The sequence below is a fragment of the Nipponia nippon genome, unplaced genomic scaffold (genome assembly GCF_047370975.1).
Source record: "Nipponia nippon isolate SJK-2023a ecotype South Korea unplaced genomic scaffold, ASM4737097v1 scaffold_16, whole genome shotgun sequence".
In the NCBI taxonomy this organism is placed as follows: Eukaryota; Metazoa; Chordata; class Aves; order Pelecaniformes; family Threskiornithidae; genus Nipponia; species Nipponia nippon.
The window spans coordinates 5,775,918-5,797,769 of record NW_028262332.1 but is presented as its reverse complement, the minus strand read 5'-3'; the positions used below and the strand labels follow the sequence as shown (position 1 = coordinate 5,797,769).

Sequence of the window (21,852 nt, the reverse complement as noted above, 5' to 3'; positions counted from 1 at the left end):
GACTTGGGATTTACTTATGCTGGCCTCAAGCATCTCAGATCTCAAACAATATGCTCTTCTGAAAAATACAGGCAGGAAAAAAAGCAGATACTTACTGGGCTTCCCGTGGGACCCTGAATGCCAAGCGGACCAATAATTCCTTCTTTTCCCTAGAAAAGAAAAGATATGCGTGAACCACCACATGGGAACTGATGGCTGCTTTCACTACGGCCGGCTCAGAAAAGACACTGAATCTCTTTGCCACTTTTCAGCCACTTTTTCAGATCGTGGTATTTGCTGTAGCTGAAATAAAAAACTGTTTCAAAATGCAAGTCTAAAGACACAAGCCCTCATAGTATGGTTGTCATGACCCATGTGAAACCACAGAAATTCCAGAAATAGAAAGATTTCAGTGTAGCTGGAGTGGTCTGTGCAGTGCTCATAGCAGCATGACTGTCCCCGAGGCAGAAGAGACCTGTGCATGCGTGGTTACCTACAGATGTGTTCGAGTGGCTCAGAGGTGGCACCACAGCTGTGGCTTGTCTGCCAGGCATGCGGTGAACCATGCACTGTGCTCCTTACAGCACCCTGTAGCCTCACAGCAATAGAGGATGGAAGAAGGAAGAAAATCCTCCCAAAGCAAACAAACTGAAAAACTACTCACCATGAGACCAGGCGGCCCACGTGGTCCCTGAATGCCTTTGAAACCAAGGTCTCCTGGGGGGCCCTGCAAGCAAAAATGAGACACCAGGTCCCTTTAATAAACATACTGCGTGTTTATGCCCTTGCTTACAGCCCTGCTGCAAGGACAGAGGTGCTGCCTCTTGTAGATGGGAATGGGAAAGTCCAATTTTTTAAAAATTCTTTTCCCACTCCTGTTTTGCAAGCCCTTAACTTTCTACAGAAAACAAACTGGTCCCCCTTCACCAGGAAAATTACATGCTGATAAAATGAGTCTGAATTTCAAATCAAGGCTCTCAACATTAGGAATGCATATCGGTGCCTCAGGTACAGACTGATGACTGATGCTGGAAATAGAAGTGTCTGACAGACGTTCAGGTGGGGAAAACAGCTCCGGGGTCTATAGGACAGCCCTTTTCCCTCTACCACCTACCCATTTTAACAGGAATAAGCTCCAACAAAGCATATGTAAATGCACACTCATTTAACAAATGAAGATGCATAAACTCAAGCAAGTTGGAATCACCATTCAATTTCAATAGTTTCTTCAGAGCTGCTAATAAAGTCTTTGTGAGAAGTATTGCATTGTCTGTCCCCAGTAAAGAGAGACTAGAAAGCCAACTGGTCACAAGACAGCCTCTTACCTTTGGCCCAAACATGCCCGCGATCCCTGGAAATCCTGCCTCGCCAAAGTCTCCCTGCAAATAACAGCCAAGACAAACAGAAGAACAAAGAGGAACAGTAAGTTCACATTGAACGGTTGGCCACTCGAAGATGCGCCAAGAGTTCAGCAGCTTCAGAGAAAGAGAAATCCAGTAGTATTCTCCAGTCTAAGCAGGACTGATGAGAAAGAAGTATGAAAGAAATCTGACGGAGGAATTACAGAAACATCAGGCTAGAAGCAACTCCAGAAGATCTCATAGACTTGTAGATTACTTAGATCTCAGAGACTAAGCATTTTTGCCCCCAAAATGGGAGGCATACCTACACTATTTCTAGCAGATGCTTGTCTAGCTTGGACCACAGTCAGCAGAAGGAGGATGGAGAGCATCTACTCTGAGATTGATCTTGGAAGTTCATGCTGCAAAAAACCAGCCTCAAAGCTCTTTAGAACAAGCTCTTATTTTATTTCTAATACCAACCGGACTGACCTACTAAAGGATAATTTCAAACTATGCTCATTCAACCTGTCAAAAAAGTGCGTGTTCTTACAACATAACCTCCCACTGAAACCCAGGAAAACTGTGCGTATCCCCTAATTCTTTTCCTATTCAACCCTGCAGGGATTTTTACTCAATTTCTTAAGAAAAATAATAATAAAATATTTGGAAGGCCATCAAGCTTGGATTAGCACATAGCATGCACTCTGAGAATAAAAAAACCACACCGGGTAGCATGTCCTTATATAAACACCCTCATTTCACCACGTTTGAGATGTATGTCCTTTGATATTTCTGGGCTTCTCAGATGTCAAAATGTGAAATGATTCAACGGTTAAAAAAATGGGTCAGAAACATACACCAGATGATTCATCTACAGCCTTAGGAACATCAGAGATGGAAAAGGCTTGTTCGGCCTCTCGGCAGGACTATGTGACCTACGCTGGATTGTACTTTATGGGATGTTTTACAATGTCTTGTTCAGCCCAGTTGTAAATGACTCAAGCGATGGGGTTTCCACCACCTCTATTACCAGGCTATTCCAGAGTCAGTCTAGAGATCTCACTGTCAGGAAGTTTTTCCTGCCACGACAGTGAGAAACTGCTTGGCAAGAAAGGGCTTGGTTGGACTCGGTGGAGCGTAAGAATCTTTCCAAGGATACAAATTGATTTAACTGCCCATTTATGGATCCTGGAAAGGAAAACTGTTACTAACGGAGGACTAAGGTCTTTCCTGTGTTAGGAGAACCAACCAAGCCCTCTTTCTAGAGGAATTTTGGGCAAAAGTAAATGGGAAGTCAGAAGGGTTTAAATGCCATGGAGTCATCTCAGCTAAGAGGACCTAATCACTGGTTACGCAGCAAGGCAGACAACAGCAATACTGGGCAAATGAACCTGCCACTTGTGCACACAAGAGGCAAAATGATGTTGTTGTTATGTTGTTGGCTATGATCTTTCAGCTTGAATACTGCCATCACAGGGTTTTATATGAAATATACAAACAAGTATATTTTAATTGAGGTAGTTGGGGTTACTCTTGTCCCTTGTTTTGTATTAGTCCTAATCTCTCTTTTCCTCATGTTAGTTTTACATCTGTGGCCTAACTAGACACTCCGATGCTGGTCCCAGTCTGAATAGCTTAAGTATTCTCAATGTAGCCTCAGGCTGATAAAGCATGACACATCAGTGCTAAACTGGGCAATCCCACCAGCACAATAAATAAAAGCGGTAAGGATTAGGAGCCTGCCTTGGAGACAGGTGTGGGAATTTAACTTCTGCTTTGACTGAGGGCTCTCGGTGTTTCTCCCACAGCGTGCTCTGAACTCGCAGCTCCACTACCCTCAAAACTGCACCGATGATGCCTGCTCCTGCACCTCCTGCATGTCCCAGCAGAGCTACAGACCCTCCTTTGCACCTTTTGGATGGCTTGGAGTGCACAGTTCACCTCCTACCCTCAACACCTCCCGCAGGCTCCATGCCCCACTCCCATAACAGCTCTCCTCAAAGACACTGCTGAGGGGTGTTTGAGACGGCTCTGCAGCCTGGCTGCCAGCACACCCCATGGCCTCGTAACCACAGGCACGAGGATGACGTGAATGGTCACGCTGGGCTGGGGAACGCAGCCGTGGATTAGACATCTCTGTGCACAAGCGAGCAGTGAAGAGCAGGGAACTGTGCACGCTGGAGAGAGCTGTGCCGACGCTCCTGCACTCACGCACAAGCTGGTTATGGGTTCCCCTGTCAAAGACCCTCCCAGGGTTCACCCTGCTATCCCAGCTTGCGGATCCACACCCTCTCCTGCAGGCAACAGCTTGGAGTCAGGTCTGATCAGCTCCATTCATCACTAACCGGCTGTCCTTTGGGTCCCGGATCGCCGGGGCTCCCTGGAAGGCCCGTTCCTCCTGATGATCCTCGCTTCCCTGTTTGGCCAGTCTGTCCAGGCAATCCTCTTTCACCCTAAAAATAACAGAATTCAAGTAATTCCAAAGGACAGGAGCTAAATATAACAACACTCAGCCGAAATAGCCTTAGATGGAAAGCTGGAAAAGAGTGGCTCATCAGGATAAGGAATGTGGTTTCATCAGGAGATGCCTCAGGTCTGCTAAGGCAGATTGTTGCAGGATGCACAGTGTGAGCCCAGTGATGGGCATGGCTGTGTCCCCTCCCGAGCTTCACACAAAGCAGGAGCTTCAGCAGAGCTGCACTGCCTGCACTGGGGCTAAGGACAGCAAGGGGGTAAAATGTCTTCTGTTTGTACATTGTCTGTCCTGCCCTGCAGTTTCTCATAATCTCTTCCCCGCAACAGGCTAGTAATTGATGATTAATCTATCTAAAATGTTGAAGACATGCCAAGACTTCAGCTGGAGGACTTCAATCCAGAGGCTGCAAAGCCAACATTTTCCCAGCACCAACTCCACAACTTAAGGACCAGAGAGGGGCTTCCGAGACCCAGCACCACACTTTGCTCCCCACCTCTTCCCCTTGCCAAGCACCAGGAGCAGCACAAGCCCCAGCTACTCGATCTGGGGCAGACTGGGAGAGACGAGCAAAGGTGGCAAGAGCCTAGGATGGAAAAGGGGCAACAAATTTCCCTGGAGCCAGGGTGTGAGTCTGTCATAACGACACAAGGGTCTTTCAGTCATTTCTGGTAACGGCCTGTGATTCTACCCAAGGCAGCTGGAGGGCAGCAAGTGACAGTTTAAGAGTGATGTGTTATGGGAGGCATAATTGAAATCAGACCTGGTAGTCTCCCCAAACCCAGCTGGAGTCTTCCTATTTACAGACTCTTTCTATTTACAGAGTCTTTCTACAAATGGCTTAATTGCTGTTGGTCCAGTTTAGATCCTGTGGCCAGCCTGGACCAGGGCAAGGACCACTAAGAAACCCCAAGGCCACTAAAGCAGCTTGTCCCTGCTTCCACCCAGAGCAATGTCCGAGCCCATACTGGTTCCAGCTGTTCCAATCCAGTAAATATATACTAAAAAACAAATAGCACAAATTTCCCTTCAACAGTTCAGGCCTCACAGGGCAGCAGCTAGAGGACACCCGAATTTCCCATGCACTTGTCCATCCTGGACGTCCTACAGGCAGGCTGTAGCAGTTCCTTTGCAACTTCTCCATGGCCATGGTTTTTTAGCCAGGGTTCTAATGAAAGAAGGCTGAAGTGTTCGTAGTGTGAGTACGTGTGTCTGTAGGCTCCTGAGCTCAGTGAACATTGACTAAGGAGGAAAGGTCTCTGGGACATTCAGCTGCCATCAGCGTCATGAAAATGGATAGATGGATGGATGGATGGATGGATGGATGGATGGATGGATAAAGAGAAAGATCTACTGAGCCTCTAGCTGAGAGAAAGGTGGCAGCAGGAGTTGAGACTTTATTAGACCTTGGAGAATCCAAGCTCTAGAGACAACAGGCTCACAGACTGGGTTGCTCGTAGCAGTATCTTAGGGAGTTAGAAACTCACCTTGAATCCTGGTGGTCCCTGTGCCCCGGGGAGTCCCGGTATGCCAGGGTTCCCTCTTTTGCCTGACATCCCTGTCACACCTTCTTCCCCATCATCACCCTGCTCTCCCTAGAAAAGAAATCCAGAAGAGGTTATGAAACAAGACGCTTTTTCCATGTCTGCGCAGCTTCTGGGTGGACAGGGGAGTGGTGTGATTCTGCCCTCAGCAAGCACCATGCATCTGGGCATGGGTGGATTTGCAGAGATGTATTTAGAAGTCTGTGCATGCAAGTATCTGTCAGGCTAGAAACACTGGTTTATTTACAGACTTGGCCATGCAAAGGCAGCTGCTGCCTCTATGTGCATGTGAGATATGAAGAGGAGCATATGATCCACTCCGGGTACATGTAAACTGCAATATCTATAGCTGGACTACATCCATTTCTCCTGTGCTACCTTTTAGTTTTCGAGCTCCTAAATTGCGTTTGCTATTGACGCTATAAGGTTACAATTGCAAACTCACCAGCATCCCAGGCACACCATCCTTCCCAGGCACTCCATCCACTCCAGGGGCACCCTCTTGACCCTGCCTTCCCACCACTCCTCGAGGACCTGGTAGCCCAAGGATGCCCTAAAATCACAAAGGTGTTAGTGATGGAGCTCCCAGACAGCATTTGCTGGGGCAGAAAACGGAATTTTTACCTACCGGTGAGCCTCTGCTCCCTGCATTGCCCCGTGCTCCTTGCTTTCCTTTTTGACCCTGCAAGTGAAAAAAGAAAGACATCTAAAATTGCAGCAGTTCTAGCACAACTCCACTTGGGAGCCTGACTTCAGGGTGTGCTTTTGGATAATGGTTGGAAAGAGTTTTATAAAAAAGAGATTTATAAAGTCAGTTGCTCCAACACTGGGGAATGAACTGCTATTTGGTTTTATTACAAATGATTCTTCGTATGTCTTGAGAGTTCTAGGGCAGGAATGGATAGCTAGAAGGCAAGGACCTACATTTTTCCTAATACAGAGCAGATGAGGACAAATAAAGCAGGATGAACTTGAGGGAGGACTCAGTGCACTGGCAAACATTAGAACAAGATGCTTAAAACCTGCATCCTCTGTCAGTTCATTGGCAGCACAGCGCCGAACCAAGGACCCGGCAAGTCTTCTGCAGGGCATTCAGTAACAGCTTTTCTCTGTGAGGGAGCTCCCTCTATTTTGGAAAGTTAATGCAAATGAAAAGGGTACCTTGTGGCTAAAATTTGCAATGCTGCTTTGTGAGTAAAGACATAAAAGAAATACTCCTGGGGTATATTAGCTGTAAAAAGGATTAATTTCTGCAGAATGAATGGAAAACTCAGCCTCATCACCTTCACTAGGGCTCTCTCAGTGAGGTCATGTACTAAAGCACTTTTAAATTGAAGCACTGCATTTTCTGCGCATTGTTTCTCCATCTGCAGAGGACCAGGCAGGCCAGCTACATGAAAGAAATGCTCCTGGGGGTGCTTTCTCTGCTATTCATTAGACCCAAAGGCAGTTCCAGATTGTCCATCGATGGGTAGAGTTTATTTGTCTTATCGCCTGGTACGCTTTTTGCCAAGAACACCTACCGTAGGTTAAACTATCTTCTGGCATTACCCCAGCAGTGTCAGATTAAAAATCCTGACATCTGCCAAAAGGGAGCAGGAATTTGCTGAGTACTGAGCTCACATACTTATGTTTTAGCAAATAAAGTCCCTGATCTGTGAGAATAATTAGCAAGCTGTCATTATAGCCAGATGTGGAAGTAGGAATAGGTATGAGGTACCTCAATGAACCTTGAAGAACCCATGTGTGCTGTGTTTTCTTGCTCAATAAGGGCAAGAAGTTAGCGGGACTCTTCCAAGAAACATAACTGCATGGGTAAATGGACTCCAAATCTGGAAGGTTTCAAGGCAGAAATGTTTACGTGAAAGAGAGAGACACTTGCCTGGCTCAGACCTCCTTAGGGACAGACGAGCCAGCTGTGGCTGGAGGCACCACAAACAGGGGTATGGGAAAGAGACACAACCCATGGCAATGACTAAAGACCTGCCCAAGATTCACCCATTATGCTGGAGCTGTAATTGTCTTGATCTTCTCCAGCTCCACCAAACCAACAAACTATTGGGCTTGGGCACTCAAATACATATTTACAGCCCTCCCACTAGGTTCTTCACAGTCTTTCAAGGCATAGACCGTAGGCCAAATCACACATGCTGGGGAAAAACATGAGAGTCCTCTTAATTAGACATTTTCTTTAAACTTGGGACACTATAAATCCTTCCTGCTGAAACCTACCACATCACCTTTGGATCCCTTTGCTCCTGGCTGGCCTGGTGGTCCAGGATCCCCCTACAAAACATAAGCAAGAAAAATCTGCTTGAAATTCTCTCCTGGCAGTATTTTGCATGAGGTAAAAAGAACAGCATTTTTTGTGCCCTAACAACGCTGACCGTATGGAAACAATTCAGGGGAACAGCCTGTGCTCAGACAGGCCTCCTGGGGAAAAGGGAGCAAGGAACTGTCTCCAGAGAGCATTTAACAAGGTGTCAACTGGAGAAGAAGCAATGCTACCCCCTCACTTGGGTGGTGTTTGTATTCACAGAAATCATTCACTAAATTCCAGATGGCACCTAGAAAACAGTGCTGAGAAGTGGGCAGGAAGGAGCCTGTTTTGAGAAAGGTACTGCAGAAGCTACGTGCAGAACGAGCAGTTTATACAGTGACTACATCTTTAGTGTCAGTACTACCTCCCTTTTGCATGCTGCAGCCCTTTCCTTGGTTTCTCCTGGATGTCAGATATTAGAGAGCTACCTATGGAGGAGTGAAGCAGAGAGGGTATTTCATTACCCTCTTTACTGGTCTCTTCCCCATCACACACGTCTCCATCTTTTCTTCTGACCATCCAGGGTTTTTTTGTGTGTATTTGTGTCAGGGGCAATTTCTGGACTAATATCAAAGAAATGGTAAGTAAGGACACACCTGCAGAGCTTTCCTTCTTCAGCTTGTTTCTGAGCCACGTGTTTCTAATGGCTCTTTACTAAAGACAATCCAAAGCTCCTGCTTCCCTCTGAAACACTGACATCTGAGGGGCCTCCACCTCACAGAATAGACTACATCCACTGGGGAATGCAGCAGCTCTACCCATTTCTAGGCCATATGACAGAGCACTAAGATCTTACCCCAAAATAGAATCTGTTTTTCTTCCCAGCAGCCATACAAAGAACGGGAATTGATTCAACTTTATTTCCCAATACAAACTACATTTAATGTGCTGTGCACTCACAGTTGCAATAGTCACATACACAAATTAGATGCCGCTGTATGTAGCAAGGGAATAAAAAGTCCTTCCCTTAACTTTGGGTTTAATTTAGTCTTTCATAAATGCACTGGTTTAAGTGCATTATTCTACCATGCAGACAGAATAATACGGTCTCACCTCACACTGGACCAGCTCTCACCAGCAGCACGCCGAATGTATTATTTCCAAGCGGACCCTTCCACTGTCATTGTTATCTCCCACTGCCCATTTCCTAAGATTTCTAGTCCCTCTTGGATCATTCAGAAAAGGCAGGTTTGGAGACAGGCTTCTGGGAGTGCCCCCTGTTCCGTCACCCATTTATTAGTCTCAACACATGACTCAAAATGCCCAATCTATTGGCCCGGCTTCTGGAAATGCACACGTTGCATTTCACAGCTCACCACACATTCCCTACTGCAGCCCTTCCTACCTGCCTTCCTTTTTGCATCTGTTTTCCACATGCACGCAACATTGGGTAGCTTACAATAAAGCAGCATCTCTTACAGGTAAGCCTTGCTGTCCAGGTTTTCCTCTTTCTCCATCAAGCCCTTCTTGACCCTTAAATAAAAAACGGAGAGGGAACATGTGTTTGTTCTTGGGTACTTTTGTGGCAATGGGAAACAAAAATGGATGTAACATGCTGTATGGGGCAGGAGAAGATATACATAGCTGCATTCTGCTAACAGAAATGTTGAAGCTTGCAGGTAGTGCACATGCTCCATGGATACGCATTGGAAAGGAATAGCTAAGAGGAACTGCTAATCGCCATCTAAGCAGTAAAGAAGGCTTTCTAATGCATCTGTAAATACACACAGCATTAATGTAAGCAAACAGTTGGAGGCTGCTGTCCTACAGAATAAGGCAGCAGTACTGCTGCCCTGGTGAATTTAAACTCTTCTGTACAATACTGCAATGGGTCGCTCTGACCAGCTGCTTTTCGATGGAGGTAATACTTAGTCCATAAAGCCTTTGCAGATCAACATCAATCAGCTGGAGATGTCCCGCGAAGAGGACATCAGGAGCACAGGGGAATAATGCACAACCCTGGTCTTGCTTTTGAGAGAAATCCTGATAAGATCTTGGAAGCTTCCAAACCTCCAAGTTAACAGAGATCTTCCCATGAAAGCGTCTACAGCTGTGGGCACATCAATCTTGAATTTTTTCCAGCATTGACATGACCTCTTGTACACACCTTCCCCAGGGTATTTCCTTGATAATCACAAATACCTCTGATGAGATGGTCCTGTTCATTCTTTCAGTCTAGTGTGCTCAGGTGGGTGCACGGCATTGTGAGACGCTGACCTACAGGACCTACATTTGCCTTCAGCAAAATTTTTACCACTTTAGGTAAAGATATCTGAATTACTGCTTGTTTGAAACACAGCCGTGTGCAGCAGTTGACAAGGGACAACAGCGGGTTATGAATCGTGACTACTGGGCAAAGGGTAGACCTTCTGTAGGCTGATGCAGATAGGAAGCACTTCCCCAAGACAAACATTTCTGAATCGTGTATTTGGAATAAGACTCACAGGATAACCAGGGTCTCCAGGCTCCCCTCGATCACCTCTGTCACCAAAGGGGCCCTACAACAACACAACAAAGATGTAAGGTGGATGTAAACAATCTAGCATCCATAATATCTCAATGGCTTGTGCATGTTCTACAGAAGTAAGGAAGCAACCCAACTAATCCACCTGCAAAAATCAGGCCAGGACTGATTAGAGAAGGGATTTAACATCTTACTCTGTCTCCAGGTGGTCCCTGTGGGCCTTCTACCTTCCCATCATCACCTTGTTCTCCCTGTGAATAAAAATGTTAGTATTAACATAGACAGCAGATTATATGACAGATACTTCTGTACAGACCCGATCCAGTCCTCCCATATCACAGGCTCCTAAGTCAAAGCCTCTGTTGAATTTACTAACTTTTCATCCAAAGAAAGTCTAAACAGCTTTTTTTTTTGTTGTTGTTTTGTTTCAGAACCTGGAGCACACTGACTCTTCACATTGCTTTCCTGGTTTCTATGGTGGTTGTTGCTGCCAGATCTAACTGTCCTCCCTAAGGAACCAGGTGCAAAGAGTTATTTTCAACAATTCCTAAAACTAAGCAAGAAGCACGTAATTACGACAATATGGGAAATAGTTCTCTGCCTCTGAATTTTATTGCCGACAGTCAAACCAAACTCTTTAATCAAGCATTTCCCCACCCTCATTGAGTGCTGCCTGGGCTGTCACAGGAACAAGGGTGGTCTGGATGTGTCCCTGGTTGTGTGCCACCATTGTGGGCTTGTCTTGCAGTTGGTCAGGTGAGAGGGTCAGCCCCTTACACACTCACTGTGTGAGCAGCTCTACTCGATGGGATGCTCCACAGCAAGAGCTCAGAGCTCATGGTTTGGCTGGTAGATAACACCACCCTGATTATTTATAACTGAAGTCTCTCTAAAACATCCACAGAGCGATCCCTCAAGACTTAACACAGACACTATCTTTTTTAATTCTGTTGTATAAGTCATTCAGGGGCATGGTGTCCTATTTTCTCTGGAGTCTAGCTTGGAGATGGCTGTTTCTTTCCTCCCCATAGAAGACAGTTACAGTCCAGTTCCTCCAGTTTTTGGCTACTTCATATCACTGAGTCTCTGGCACTCTGGCTCCTGAGGATGAACATGTCTCAGAGCTCCTTTGATGTTGCAGCTAGTGGAGAGAGGAGTGTTTGTGGACACACACAGTGGAGCTTCTGTGTTTGGAGTGCTTGGGGTACTTCCAGAGCCTTGAACATCCAAATCTCCATAGCTATGCAGAGCCAAGTTTTCCACAGACTTTTGTAATTCTCAGTGGTTGCATCAGCCCTTTCTGGTGTATTTACCACTGTCTTTGACTTTCTGTCTGGGCTACTCTCATCTTCTGTTTGAGTTGCAGCTGATGACAGTAAGGGTGCTTGGGCAATTTCTCAGTGATTCTGTGTCTGGGAGAAGGCATTTGGGGTGCTTTGCTTGTGTGTGATGTTTGGTAATGACACCCCTGGAGCAGTGAATAGCCCTCAGCGAAAAAACCCAGATAGCGGAGCCAATAGCTTCTTTTCTGTAGGAACTGGCTCACGGCTTGGAATCAGGGCTGTGCCACTGCTGAGAGAGACGCGCTGACCCACACTGACTTCTCACAGGCCGAGCACCAGTATTGACATTTACAGCTTGGTAGAATGAGGCTCAAAATTTGGCAGTGTCTCTTGCAGTTAACCTCAACAGGTAGCAAAGAGCTCAGTGCATCTCTCTCCATTACATGCTTGATGACAGTGGCGTTTTCCTTCTCTGCTGCTGCGACACGTGTTGGGTGAATGTTGCCAGGATTTCATATATACTCACAGGTTATGGTTACAGTGTCCTTAAGAGAGCCTGTGCTGGGTGGGGAACTCCAGCATACTTGTCTGGGGTTTTGGGGAGGTATCACAGTAGAAGAAATATATAGGGAGAAACTGTGCCAGGATGGCTTGAGAATATAGTACTGAGCAAGATGGATGAAGAAATTTGGGTGGGAGCGTAGAGAGAAAGGAAAATAATGCCTAATAGGCTCTGCCAACAGTTTCCAGCCCCACTGAACTTGCTGGTTGAATTCAGCAGCAGAATACCTGGCAACTGGTTTGCTTTCTAGCCACTATCAAAAGAACGTAGGCTAGAAGGGAAACAAAGCCACCATTTCTCACGTCTTAGTTAAAAAAAAATCCCAGTATACGTGTTACTATGCAGAAGTCTCGGCACCGATTGCTTCTTCCCAAACAGGATGTGAACACCTTGCCATTTGGGAGCCGAGACGAGCGTGATGAACTCAAAGCAAACTCAGAATTCTGGGGACCTTGGAAGAGCATCGAGACTCTCAGACTTTCTCCCCAAAGCTGAATTGTGGCTTTGTGTCCCCTTGAGTCTAATTCCCACCTTGTCCTTTGTCTTCTGACTGAGAAAATCCTGCAGCCTGGTCAACCCTAGGACTGCAAGGCTGAGCTCCAGGACTTCCTGATGCCTCAGCTGCTCAAGAGGAGATGAAAGGTCTGCGCTAATTCTTTGGAAAGTTGCAGTGAAAAAAAGTTAGAGTAAAGGGCAGCAAAGTAAACATGTTGGGATACAAATGGAAAATGCATGAAGAAGAAGGGAAGGCTTGTTGTTGTTGGCTCCTGTCCCAAAGTGAGATACACCAGTTTGTAATTTTTAAAAGGATCCCATCTGGACTGCTTTAAGCAGCTGCCAAGTGCAGGCGTCTGCTCTGAGCAAGGCCTCTTTGAGGAGCTGTAAACATATTAAATGCGGTGGAGTAGCTGGCTGGTATGGCACAAGGGAGCTGGATTCCACAATAATGCCTCTCACCAAGCCACTTTCTTCTCTGGAAAAGGGAAGACCTTCCCCACCATTATATATTCTTCTTCTTCAGCACAGCTAAGTTTCCCACGTTGTTTAAAGCTCACAGAGCAGTCACAGTCCCATTTTCATTTCCTCTTCATTTTTCAGATTCAGGCTTCCATTTTCATGTTTGCACGCATGTGCGAGGTTACAGATGTCCGGAGGGAAGGAATCTGTCTGTCTTTAGGCTGGGATCCAGGCAACTCTTAGGAGATACGAAGGAAGGATGGATAAGAAAACTTAGATGCAAGACTTTTGTGGAGCACCTGGATGCTGCAGGAAACGGTGCTGGAGGCTCAGCACGCGATGCTGTGCTCTCCTCGTTCAGCTGGAGTTGTTCCCCACCAAGGTGCCAGCAGACCCGCTGACCTGCCAGGGAGACGTGAGTGAGATCCGGCTGTCAGTGGTCATTAACAGATCTGACTGTTCTCAGCAGGATGCAGGAGATGCTTTCGTGTCTTTGTCAGGCTTCAGCTTGGATACTTGCATGCAGAATTCATTCTATCATCATCAGCGTTGCTGTGCTCTGATGACACAAGATCCATGTTATCTCTGAGGGAGTGCTCTTCTCGTGTCCGTTTGCAGAAGAATATTTTGTTGGTGAAGGGGAGAGTGCTTCACTGAGCGCTTCAGATTAATAATTTGGGGACCATTTACTACTGAAACGATGGGAGCTTTCAAGAAGATGGCAACTTTCAATGTTTTAAAATAAAACAACAGCTGCAATTTAAACAACAGAGATACATAGCGGCACATCTCTTACTTCTGCTGTAAGGCCAATGGCTGATCTTGCTTTTGGTAGTCATGACGCATGACTTTTTGCCAGGATACTCAAGTTTCAACAGTGGGACTGTGAGAAACCTCTGGCCAGGCTCTCAACTGACAGTGTGCTTGGTCGTGAGCTCTCGCATTATTATCCTAGGCTGGCTGCGCTTGGTTAACACTTGCCGCTTCCCGCTCGGCCCCTCAGCAGAATACACCTGAGGAGGAACGCTGCTGATGTCTGAAGAGCAAGAAGTGCAGCTTGGGAAGCGAACGGGGCAGCGTTAGAAAGGCTGGGGGTGGAGAGGAGATTCAGCAAGGCAGCGATGGAGATGTGGAGCGGCAGGAACATCACCAGCTGTTCCTCCATGGATGTGCTTCAGCAGCAGAAAATGAGAGAAAAAGCAGCATGACCATTGTTCAGCCCCAAAGCAAAATTTCGCAGGCATGTGAATGTCTTAGTGAAACACAACAGTTTGCCCTGCCCCACTGACTGCCGGCCACCAGCACAGATTCACTGCTGCACAAGGAGAATCCAGGCAGAGCACAGAGAGCAGCGTGAATAGGGTGTCCTGACACCCAGGAGCCTGAGCTGAGAGGACACATTCAAAGCCCCAGCAAAGGCGAGCCCTTGGGATCTCTGTCCTACAAACTCCTTTTACAAGCAATGAAGCTCCTGCTTGCACACGTACGGCTGCAATCACACCTGCGTGCAGAGGAAAAGCCGAAAGCTCTCTCGGCGACGTGGAGTGGAAAATGAGCGAAAGGAGTTCACGCATCTTTCCTCTTCATGGGGACCCCACAACTGCCCAGTCCCAATTACCATCTCTTTCCTTCTGACACTGACAGAGGGAGCATTGCTGCTGCTACTGGAGGCACGTGAGGGGCTCCAGCGACACTGCGAGTACAGCCAACGCCAGCTGGGCCGTCCTCGGAGCGTGGAGCAGCCAGCTCCACCGACAGGAAACCATTAAAGCGTGAGTCACTTCTCCAGCCTGAACTGGTTACGGCTGTGCTGACTCAGCAAAAGGGGAAAAACACAAGGGGAAAGCCGCCCTGGAAAGAGCGCTCTGACTCAGGCCAGCTGCAGCAAGGGGGTTCACCGAGAGGTGGGGGGGGACGAGCAAGGTAAGGGGGTGGCAGGCGATGAGGAAAATGGAGCAAGGGCAATGGAGAGGAGACCAGTTCTGCCTCGCTTACAACACGCTATCGGCTGGTTTAAGAACAGATGGGCAGCTTGCTGAAGATCAGCTAGTTTGTGCAGGGTGTTATTCTGACTTGATCGCAGAAAGCTACTAGTCTGATTTCTTTCGGCTTGGGGATTGAGCAGAATTTCTGTGGATGCAGGAAAAACATGTCCCCAGAACGCATGCCGGCTGGCTCAGCCACCGGCGCAAGGACACGTGGTGACTGGAAAGCATGCGCTAGTGGCACTGGTGTCCTGGCACTGATTTGCAGAACTAAAGCTGCGGCAGGAGTTACATAGGTGGCCGTGCTGTAGAGGAGGCACCTCTGCTTCTGCTGCAGGTAGAGGAGGAGAGCGCGGATGCATGGGTGTTATGGCAGCGGGGCAATTGTCTCTACGTCAGCTCAGCTTCTGTGCCAATGGAAGATGAGATGGCTAAACTCTGTGAACTTACCTTTTCCCCCTTTGGCCCTGGTGGTCCAATTGGCCCTGGTGGTCCTGCATGGCCCTGCGGAGAGCAGACAGCATGTGAGGAGACAGGAAAGAGCTGCTTGACTGAAGGTGCCCCCTGGTTTCTGCCAGATCTTGCAAGCCCTGTGTTGTGCATCCCAGCTTTGGAGGAACACATGGGTCATGGCAGAGGTGAACTAAATATATCTGCAGAAGTCATGATGGTGCGAATGGAGACTAGAGAAAGAACTAAACTGAACTCAAGATCAGAAATAAATCATAGTTTCAGAACAATTTTGCCTCCTGGAGTGGCACTTCTGTTGCATTTGAGAACAGATAGAAGCTGGAGGATGAAAATAAAATCCTTACCTGGTAACCCTTTAAGCCAGGTTCCCCTTGAGCACCCATCCTTCCTGGGGCACCCTGGAGAGGCAAGAACAGAAAGCACCATGAGAGTAGCTGTGGGTATCACCCCACAAGAAGAGGATGCACTGGGCTATGCAAAGCAAAGCTCAGCATCACATGGAAGCATGGCCACCCGTTCCCCTGGCCACCAGTGAGCTTTGCTGCAGCCATCTGAAATGCTCTTGCGTGGCTCTAACCTCTTACACATGGAGAGTTATGCTAGGAGTCCATTCTATGTCTTTGCCAGCCTGTAGCAATAGGTTCCCCACCTCATTCAGATTTACTACCAGAAATGGCTGCAGAGTGCGTGCTCTTCATCTGCTCTTCTGGACATCTTTATATTCAAATTAGCTTTGCGCTACGAAGTCCACCAGCGAGACCATTCTCATGCATCCTAAACTAATCCTAAACTGTTGGGAGGAAACCTTTTGGTGTGGGTTCTGAGGCCAAGAAAAGAGTTTTCTGGGTTGTGATGAGGGCACTGCAAGAGCTGTTTATTGCATCTTTAGCAGATTGAACAAAAGGGTTTAAATCAGATCATCAGATTAAAGTGAACTGCAAACTGTCCATATAATCCCATTTAGCGTGGAAGAAAGCCCTTTCCACAAGACAGAGGCGTGTTCAGTCCAACAGACTGCTGCTCAGATGTTGCTTTGCTTCCTTGTGAAATAACCCATGGAGGCTTTGCCAAAGAATATGAAGGGAGGATATATGGGGAGGCCATAATTTTTAGTGCAGGAAAACACTATTAGAGGAACCTTTACTCCATCACTCATTTGCTACTGTTCTGAAACATCACCGCAATTCCCGGTTCATAAATAATTCCTGCTTTTGCACTAAGTTCTACCAAATACAGTGCAAGAAGTATCCTTACCAGCCTGCAATACATGAGGAGGTTCTTATTACTTACTGCTGCTGTCCCAATGCATGTGTCTCCTGTGCCTAAAGCAAATTAACTTTCTTCCCTCTCTGCCATACTATTGTTGCTCTCTCTGAAAGCCTCACCTTCAATCCCCAACTCAAATCCTTTCCCCTGCTATATTTCTTCTTGCTACAAGTGTTTGAGATAAGTAGATCAAAAGTGGGTGTAGAAACAGGGCAGAAGTCCAAGGCAGAGTTCCTTATAACAACACAGTTTTACTTGGAAGCAGCTCTTGCCATGAGTGTGCAGTCTCAATGGGAAAAGTCTTAGCAAAAAATAGCTTATATCAGCTCACTCCCTTCTCCAGAAAAATCCCCAATATTTCAGTCCATCTGGGGAGTTGTGAAGAACCGCCACGATGCAATGTGAGCTGGGTTCATGGGGCACCAACACAACCACCATTATGGAGTCTCTCCTGTGCTGCTCAGAGCAAGCTTTAAGCTGTTTTGACCAATTAAACCCATCTAACGTAATTTCACTTTCTGTGCCCTGAAGCCTCTGTTGGGCTCTTTGCTTCATTCAGGCCTGTGTCCACCACTGCTAGTCATGTTTCTGCGTGTTGTGTTCAACCATTTGCAGAGCTCTTCTCACCATAGGTCCCAGGGTACCTCGGGATCCTTTAGGGCCCTGGTTCCCCTTCGGCCCCTCCTTCCCTGGAGATCCTGTCTCGCCGAGCTGCCCCTGGTAGCCCTTGCTGCCCTGCAGAACAAAAGCACTGACATTAATGTAGGACAAAACTGCTTCTACAGATACATATCAAAGATGAGCAAAGAAAGGGAGATCCAGAGGAGGAGACGTTATCAATGGGAGATGTTCCTACCTTCTGGCCAGGCTTGCCCTTTTCCCCCTGTTTTCCTGGTTTCCCTTCTGGTCCCTAGGAGAACAAAAAAAAACCTGTTGGAATAGGAAAGCAAAGAAGTCCCATCCCAACCAGCCACTCCCAGGCCACTTCCCTGGTACACTCATCAACCCTGACAGTGTCCTCACCCATCCTATCCTACCCCCACGGGAGCCAACGAGGAGGCTAGGAAGTCACGCAGGTAAGGCCACGATTCGCAGGTATTACAGTCAGAGTATGGCTGAGTTTGTTCTTGAGCTGCTCCAACACATGGAGGAGCAGGAAACCTCATTGCTTAAAGGTGGAAAGCTCTCTGTGCCCAGGTGACTGTGGGGCAACGTGGCTGAGAGGTTGTATTTTTCATCTTCAGATCACATGTCAAAGGCAGGTGATGGAAAACTGCCATCTGATGTGTCCATCTGTCCTCAAGGATGCAAAAGAGGGATCTCAGAAGTGCTCCTTGCAGACAGCACCCACTGAACTGAAAAACGGTACCTACACAGGCATTGCTACAGCAAAGGCTGAAATGTGGAAAAGGCATTTACCCTGCCCTCCCCCCCCCCCCCCAATGCTTCCTCTGGTCTGCAGACAGAGCTGCCATCTGTGCACCGCTGCTCTACAGACAGAGTTGTATTTTTCACCATCAAGTATGGCACTGAATTGGGTATTGATACTTTTTATATGGTTTTAGGATAGTGGCAGTAGAACCATTGCCTCAACAGCAATTCTCCTTATTTTTACCTTGTAAAAACAGGCAGTGGTTTCATTTTCTATCCACCTGCCATGCACAGCTTTCTGCTCCCAGTGCAAAAACCTTCCCTCTATTTGTATTATTATTACTGCAACACACCGCACAGAGAAATCACAATATACTGATCGGGCATCCAGAAATGGAGTGGGATCCAAAACTTCAGGTGGGAGCCACAGCAACGACAGACAGAAATGCTGGCTTGCTTTGTGCACCTCGCGTGGGTGCCCCGCAGCAGCAGAACCTGCCGTCCCTCCTTGCATGCACACAGCAGAAATTAGCTGTGATGAGCAACTAAGTATAGCACACCCTCCTTAGGGAGCCCAGGGAGTTCATTTTTTCAGTGTTTGATCCCGTTGGCTGCAAGGCAGACAACATATTTTGGATTTGACAGAAAGAAGCAAAAGTATCACTGAAGAAAATAACTCATGCTTTTTGGCAATGGCAACAAACTTTTCAACAGCATCTACACACCCGCACTGCATCTCTCCCTCTGCTCTCCCGCTTCCCAGTTAAGAAGGTATAATTTTCACCACCGTTGATGGTGCAGCCTCAGCTGAACAAAAGCAACTTATAAAGCTAGCCGTATCGGAGGGTTTTCACTCTGATCTGAAACATGGGCCTCATAAGTGCCTGCTCTTAACACAAAGGAGCAATTCAGACTTATTATAGCCCTAAAGAGTTGTGCCAGTTCTTCAGTTCCCTGAAGGGGATAGCTCCATTTTACCTAAATCAAACATTTCAAGAGCCTGCCTTGCCAATGCTAGTAGAGCTTCACAAAGGACAGGTCCCTGCCGAGGAGTACGTGACTCCTGTTCTGTTGTCTCTTCCATACTGCTCGGGATTTTTCCTTGCTATTTTTTGCTGCCACTTTCCAAGAGATCACTTTTGGATTTATTTTCCCACAGACGCTGAGCAGCCGCAATACACGATGAATTGTGGGTGCCAAGCCTCCAGCGTCACCCACATGATTTACACTTTTGACAGGAGTACAGAGAAACCCTCCCCAATGAAAGCATCAGCCTGGGACATGGCCATCCCCATCCAGCTCTGCAGCTAGCTCACCACTGGACCTGGTACCAGGTCCCTCAACTTCCCCACGGATCGGTCGGGATGTGTGTAGTGAAGCAGCAATAATGCTCGCAGACCCTGTTCTGCAGTGATGCTTAGCGGCTTGAAAATTTGGAGACCGAATAGTGGAATCACTCACAAACATTTGCTGTCAAAACAAGATGTGAACAAATAAAGACACAACTGGGATTTCTAATTAGTTGTATAGTGTTTTTCCATCAGTCTCCCTGGACTGTGCACTAAGATCTTTTGGAAGCACGGGCAATAGATGTTTCTTGCAAATAGGAGAAAGCCTATTTTAATCTAAATCTTTTCCTGACCCCAGTGATGGCCAAGCCCTTGATCTTCTCCAGTAGAGTCATTTTGCACACTCAGATGTGCTCCTGAATTGCTGTGCTGTAACAGCTCTTGAAAAAATACTTCCATGTTACGGTTCCATCCCCAGGATGAGGATGCTTTGCACTGTCTGTAAAAAATGCAGACATCTGTGCATTGATGAGACGTACCCTTGTATCATTGTGCAGGGCAGATAGACCCCGTTCACAGGGGAGGTCACGAGGATCTCGCAGCTACTTCAGGAGAGTTGAAGTACAGCCTGGTTCCCCCCACCTGGATGCATCGCCCATGGAAGCAATGACTGAAACTTGCTTCTACTCTGCACCGGGAAACGTCTTTGCTTTTTGAGAAGACAGGCTCAGGCCTTAAATCTGCCCATCTGAGAAACAAAATTTCCACACTGCTCCTAAAATCTGTCAGCATTCAAGTTCATGCTTGTACCCACAGTCATGAAGTACAGATATAGGGTTCGAGTCATCTGGGAGAAGGAAAAAAACAAAACATGAAACCCAACTTTGACAGTCGAAGCCCTGCTCACAAAAATAAACTTGATCTACAGAAGACTGTGCCATGTTCAAACAGGGGCTCAGCTTTCTCTGGGTTCCTTCAGCTTGTCTTTCCCTCTTGGTGGAGTCCGAACACAGATATGGGCTCCAATAAACTGCCTGTACCGGCTTTCCCCCTTATGACGCATTGGCCTCATTGAGCAGGGATGTTCATCTACTCCAGAAGGCTCTCCTGGGTCCTCCAGCTGGGGTGCGGCCCCTTCTTCATTGCTGGAGGAGAAAAAAAATTGGCAGCATCTCCAACTCTTGTCAGTGATAGTGAGACCAGCTGTCTCTCGCAGTAAACCAAAGAGATCTTCCTTTGAGCCTCCCTCACTGTTGTCAGCTCTCATCTGCCGGTTAAAAGATTTGCTGGTATAAATAAATGGGTCAAACCGTGCTGGCGACACCATCAGCAGAGACGTGGCTTGGATCTTGCAGCCTGAGTCACCTCCTCGAATGGAGTAAGCTCTATCAGCAGAGGACATTTCTGTGCTCTACCAGCATGCTTTCTAGGACTTTGGCCAGCAGAGCTCTGCTGGTGAGCGGGAAGCCTACTATATGTCTGATTTTCCTGGATGTGCTTTCTCCAACTGCGCAGGAATTTTGCCCAGATGAATTTAGAGGCAGTTCAACACTTGTCTGGGGTTCCCAGATATGCAATATCTCTACTTGTGATGTTCCAGATGTGGTTGCCGACTGTTGCAATCCCAGACGTTTACAGGGCACATAGGCAGTGGTGTGCACAGTTCCCAGAAATCACCACACTGTCACATGCCAAATGTTACACAGGCAATAACAAGCCCAGCAATAACTTTGGTAGCCTTCAGAAAAGGTCAGATCCTTTTTCTCTCCATTCTTCTGACTCATCTGTCCAGGGATGGAAAATCAGGGCCAGAACAGGGGGCAATAAAAAGGATAAAAATAAAATTCAGTGAGATTGTAACTTCATTCAGGGCCTCCAAAGTACCTCAGGAATCTAGCATCTTTTGGTACCTCTTTCACTGCAATGTGAAGTTCCTAGGGCTCCTACTCTTTAGCAGAGGCAGCAACGAGGGGCAGAAAATGTACAAAAGCCTATACATAAGAATAATTAATTCCAAGTTCTTTTTGCTGGATTCAAATCAGTTGGGTTAGTGTGCCAAGGCACTAAACACTTGATGCTTTTATTCTCGGGGTTTGTACACATTTTGTTGTGTGCTTTGGGTTACCAGTTTGCTGAGAAAACAAATCTTCTTTCCAAGCTTCTTCTGTGAGCAGGATTATTTTTAAATAGTGATTTCTCTTTATATACTGCATTCTTCGCTAGAGAAGCACATCAGTGCCTCCAGAAGATGATGGTATTTGTGACCAGGGACAGTGGAAAGCAGCAGTTTTACAAAGTCACATGCCTTCAGGTATGCCAAAAATATCCAAGGAAAGCAAAAATACGATCATCTTAGGTCTAAAATTTCATTGCCAGCTTCAGTAAGGACCAAATTTTCTAAGTTTTTTTTAGTATGGCATTAGATATTCCCCTAAGTGAAAAGCTGGATAGTTTATTTTCCAATGCAAATTGATTAATTTTTAAGGAAAAAAGAGGCTTTCAGCTGCTGATGGCCTTGGCAGCAAAGTCAGGTCTCTTGCACGGC

General features: G+C 46.9%; 1 protein-coding gene across 4 annotated transcripts in view; it reads right to left on the bottom strand.

The window, feature by feature from the left end:
• COL27A1 (collagen type XXVII alpha 1 chain) overlaps positions 1-21,852 on the bottom strand; it is a 217,981-nt gene that overhangs the window by 7,447 nt on the left and 188,682 nt on the right. For 3 of the 4 annotated variants that reach the window (XM_009476232.2, XM_087753108.1, XM_087753109.1), the window contains 15 exons: positions 17,504-17,557; positions 17,275-17,382; positions 15,726-15,779; positions 15,361-15,414; positions 10,318-10,374; positions 10,104-10,157; positions 9,079-9,132; positions 7,572-7,625; positions 5,968-6,021; positions 5,785-5,892; positions 5,283-5,390; positions 3,668-3,775; positions 1,305-1,358; positions 644-706; positions 96-149 (listed from right to left, as the gene is read on the bottom strand). In XM_009476232.2, the coding sequence (XP_009474507.1) occupies positions 96-149; positions 644-706; positions 1,305-1,358; positions 3,668-3,775; positions 5,283-5,390; positions 5,785-5,892; positions 5,968-6,021; positions 7,572-7,625; positions 9,079-9,132; positions 10,104-10,157; positions 10,318-10,374; positions 15,361-15,414; positions 15,726-15,779; positions 17,275-17,382; positions 17,504-17,557 (1,038 nt within the window). The remainder of the gene's footprint in view (positions 1-95; positions 150-643; positions 707-1,304; positions 1,359-3,667; positions 3,776-5,282; positions 5,391-5,784; positions 5,893-5,967; positions 6,022-7,571; positions 7,626-9,078; positions 9,133-10,103; positions 10,158-10,317; positions 10,375-15,360; positions 15,415-15,725; positions 15,780-17,274; positions 17,383-17,503; positions 17,558-21,852) is intronic. The other variant, XM_087753107.1, reaches the window with a different exon arrangement.